The following is a 3,965-nucleotide window of genomic DNA, read 5'->3' on the forward strand; positions in this document are numbered from 1 at the left end:
CAGGATGTGATACTGACTCTTGGAAAGGAGATTCGGAGGCACTGCTGCTGCTTAGGCTTGTACATAACCAGATGGAATTTCCCATCCTTTGCACTGAATGGGGCAATAGGAAGAACAGCTGTTGTCAATCCTTTTACAGCAGAACAGTTTACTGGAATCTACCCCTAACTGTCTGGCTACCTGCCTCTTCCTTACATGGAGGTTCAGGATTTTGTAACTTCAGACTGCATTCACTGAGTTAATTCTAGATCCCTAACTACACAAAGCTCCCATCCCGGTCTTTCTCTGCTATGAGCCCAACCCCCAGAGATGCAAATTGCCCAGATTAGGTCAGTATCAACATCCATTTTAAAAAATGATCACAAAAAAACCTGATTGCTCTCTACAACACATGCTCTCCCCAACTCCGATACAGGCCGAGATCCCATGGATAAAACATGATCCAGTCAGGTCTTTGGCTCTGATTCCTGACACAGTTCCCCATATACTTTGCAGGTTAATTTTTTTCCTGGTCCTTGTTGTTCTTCTCCCCGGGAGGAAAGCAGCACCGAAGGTTAACCCCCCAGGCACAGAAACAGAGGTGCTGGAGCTGCCTACACACCAGTCTCATTTCTTTCGCTGCTTTTGACATTAGGATCCTCTTGCATCTTTCTCATCTCCAGCCCCTTCACCCACGTGTAGGCAAAGGAGCCCCCCAGAACCATCAAGTTACTCGTCCACCACAAGAAGCTCTTTGTCTCCTCAAAGTAGATAACAGCCAGCACTGTTTGGGCACAGGCCTTGGCTGTCCCAGAAACATTGTGGGTGAGTGGGCTAGTGAACTTAATCTGAAGTCCGGTCACATACCCAATGGCAAAGCCAAACACACCCCCCAGGGTCATCATGCCCCAAAAACTGGGGTTCCCCAGCTTGTCAAAGTGGTAGAGGGTGCGGAACTCGCCCAGCAGCATCATGAGGGGGAAGAACAGGACACAAGCATTGACGTTGTTGTAGAAGGTCAGGCGCCAGATGCTACCATCCACCACAGGCAGCACCTTCTTGGTGTAGATGGCATTGAGTGAGACACACAGGCTTGCTAAGATCCCAAAGAATATACCTGTCCACGACAGAGTACCCTCTGCTCCTTCCTGGTCAACACCCAGCCAGAAGCCACCTGCAACCAAACAAATCAGACATTATCTGAACAACCAAACAAATCAGACATTATCTGAACAACTGCTGAAGGACTCAAAACATGCAGTCAGCAATTCATCATCTACCTTATACTGAACAACCACAAGCAGAGACAGGCTTAAGGGCTTCCCCATTCTATTAAGTGAACCCACAAAGCATCATGACTAGTGTTCTGAGAAGATTTATTTTGGGAGTGCGGGTAATTTACTGTGCTATCATTCAATCTCAGAGGACTGATTCCCACACTGAGCAGGCAGCATGAGTTTAGAAACCATTATTCCAAAGAGCCATGAACTAAAGTAAAAGCTACTCTTTCTGTATAGGTAATTTTCAGGAGATCATATGATTTTTTTTTTAATTGAAAAGGCAGCAAACTGACTGCAGGTAGCAAGAAATATTCCTCAAGGTTTAAAAAAAGCCTCACAGGCTTTGCTGTGCCATTAACAGGAAGGGAAAGATAGGTCAGAAAAGAAGATGGAAAGATAGTAAACACATGGATGTAATATTAAGAAGCTTGATCAAAAAAGATCACAAGGCAGAAACTGAGTGCAGTATCTTCAACATGTTAAACTTCTTTGATAGGTAATGCACTCTTTAACCACCTCCAAAACGGGAGCTCTTTGTGTCTCCAGGGCAGAAAGGGAGACCTCTCCCCATCTAGCTCATAAGCAAAACATAAAAGGGGAGATGAGCTACTGAAGGAGCACTGCACCGCCTCTCCATTAGCTGCTTCATGTTGGAGGCTGTCTGGGAAGTTGCCTGCAAAGCGGCTAATGTGCTTTAAACTAAGCTCAAATACAAATGGGTTCAATGCACAAACAGGAAGGGCTTTGCATCAGGCCACAGAGGATGCTCAGCTATGCTGCTATAGGCATATGGGCAATGCTCCCACAGCAAAAGGAGATGGAGCCAGGCAGAGAGAGCCTTAGAGAAACCCTGCAAGGCTGGCAGACCCGTAATCCTGGGCAGCACCTGAACACAAGACTAGCTGAAGGCAATTGCTTGCATCACTTGGGTGGAAAATCAGTAGTTCTGTTCCTCTTCACCTCTTCTATGGAGAAGAGAATCTCGTCTCATTTTCGTCCGAGTCCACCTGCTTGTCTAAGCACCAGAGTGAACACATGTCCAACTGGAACCGGACTGAAGTCAACATTTCACCATTATTGGCATCTAAAGGGCCCTCCAGTGGAAGGTAGCCTTTGGCATTACCGATGCCTTTGGAATGAAAGACTTGTAAGCAACTGCCGTTAAGCCAGTCAATGCCCTGCCCTACATCCTAACCACACAACCAGATCTTCTGGTGGTGTTTTACACTTGGCTTGATCAGCTAACCCTTCATCATATGCATTCAGACTGCCTGAATTGGCTGGCTCCATTGTATGGTCCCTGACAATGGTGCTGACATAAAGACCATTATTGTTACCAAAGTTAATAATCAACAAGCACTTGAGAACAGGGAGAAAGCCACCTGCTGTTTTATAGCCTTTGTAGGGGGGAAAAAAAAAAAAGGCAAGGCAAGTTAAACTTCATTAGAGAGCAGACAGGTTTTAGTGCTCAAAGGAAAAAGGAAGCCACGGTCAAGTAAGAGTAATTTCCTTTCTTAACGAGTTACCTACATGCTCCATTCACGTGAAGCGGGGAGCCCAAGGCAGAGCAAGGCACAAGCCCTGAGCTACCCCACCTCACCCGGGAGCTGCCATGCAGGTGGGGATGGCTCCCCAAGGGAAGACACCCCACCTCCAGCTCTCCAAGGCTATGGGGCCACCGTGGGGTGGGTGCAGCCCCGTCCCGTTCCCCCTCACCTATGATGACTCCGCAGGCCAGGAGGGCATAGAGGGAGGTGGTCTGCTTGAGGAGCAGGTAGGAGAGCAGCACGTTGAAGACGGTGGTGAGGGAGCGCCCCACGTTGTAGAAGGCCACGCCGACATGCTTGAGGCAGAGGTTGTTGGAGGTAACCATGCCGATGAAGACGGCAGAGAGGGGCAGGACGCTGCGGGACACCTTGGGGTCGAGGCGGAGGGCAGGCAGGCCGGCGCAGGGGGGCCCGCAGGCTGCCCCCAGGCTGAGGCCCAGGCAGAGGGCGGCCGTCAGGGCACACTGGAAGAAGGTGACGAAGAGGGGGGCGTCGAGGCGCAGCGAGGGGCTGTCCAGCAGGTACTTGTTGAGGAAGACCATGGCGATGGAGGTGAACCAGTAGAGGCAGACCACCACGGCGATGCGCAGGGCCCGCAGCAGGAAGGGCGCCCGCTGGCCCCCGCCGCCCTCCGCCGGCAGCAGCGGATCGGCGGCACCTCCGCCCAGCGCCATCCGCAGGATCCCCGTCCGCGTCAGCTGCGCCCTGGTCATGGCGGGCGCGGGCCGTCAGGCGACGGCCGCCAGCCCCGGCCCGCCCCGCCGGCCCGCCCCGGCCGCCCCCCTCCCGCCGCCGGCCCCGCTCACCCGCTCACCCGCCGCCGGCCCCGCGCTTCCCAGAGCGCCGCGGCCCCGCCCGCCGCCCTTTATTCACGCCCCGCGGCCGCCGCTCGGCGCCTCCCCGGCCTCCCGGCCGCGCCGCCATGTCGGGGGAGGGCCCGGCCCGGCCCCGCCGCTCCGCCCCGGGCCAGGCCGCGGCAGGAGGGGGAGCTCGGCGGGCAGCGCTGCGGGGGGCGGCGGGGGCAATTAACAAGCGGGGCAGCGTGGCCAGGAACGGTCGACTGGGCACGGTTCCTCGCGCACCCCCGGGCAGCCAGAAGCGAAGGGCTTGCGGCGGGGCCGTTGGGGAAGCGCTGCGACACAGCAGGAGCTCACGGTAG

General features: G+C 54.1%; 1 protein-coding gene across 2 annotated transcripts; it reads right to left on the reverse strand.

Moving 5' to 3' along the window:
* On the reverse strand, positions 1-3,746 carry SLC35C1 (solute carrier family 35 member C1). 2 transcript variants are annotated; one of them, XM_075502712.1, is made up of 3 exons: positions 3,613-3,746; positions 2,976-3,511; positions 1-1,153 (listed from the first exon to the last, which is right to left on the reverse strand). In XM_075502712.1, exons 2-3 carry the CDS (start codon positions 3,478-3,480, stop codon positions 594-596), a joined length of 1,065 nt encoding a protein of 354 aa, XP_075358827.1. In that variant the 5' UTR covers positions 3,481-3,511; positions 3,613-3,746; the 3' UTR covers positions 1-593. The 2 variants fall into 2 exon arrangements, with proteins under 2 accessions (XP_075358827.1, XP_075358826.1); XM_075502711.1 differs by lacking the exon at positions 3,613-3,746 and having other exon boundaries at positions 2,976-3,588.
* Between the last annotated feature and the right edge of the window lie 219 nt (positions 3,747-3,965).

The sequence above is a fragment of the Mycteria americana genome, chromosome 5 (assembly GCF_035582795.1).
Source record: "Mycteria americana isolate JAX WOST 10 ecotype Jacksonville Zoo and Gardens chromosome 5, USCA_MyAme_1.0, whole genome shotgun sequence".
NCBI lineage: Eukaryota > Metazoa > Chordata > Aves > Ciconiiformes > Ciconiidae > Mycteria > Mycteria americana.

Excerpts from the sequence above, each read along its gene's own strand:
- SLC35C1 (XM_075502711.1), bottom strand. The coding sequence starts at position 3,519 with ATGACCAGGGCGCAGCTGACGCGGACGGGGATCCTGCGGATGGCGCTG. Across the intron at positions 1,154-2,975 it reads GGCCTGCGGAGTCATCATAG|GTGGCTTCTGGCTGGGTGTT; the intron begins GTGAGGGGGAAC and ends GTTTGGTTGCAG.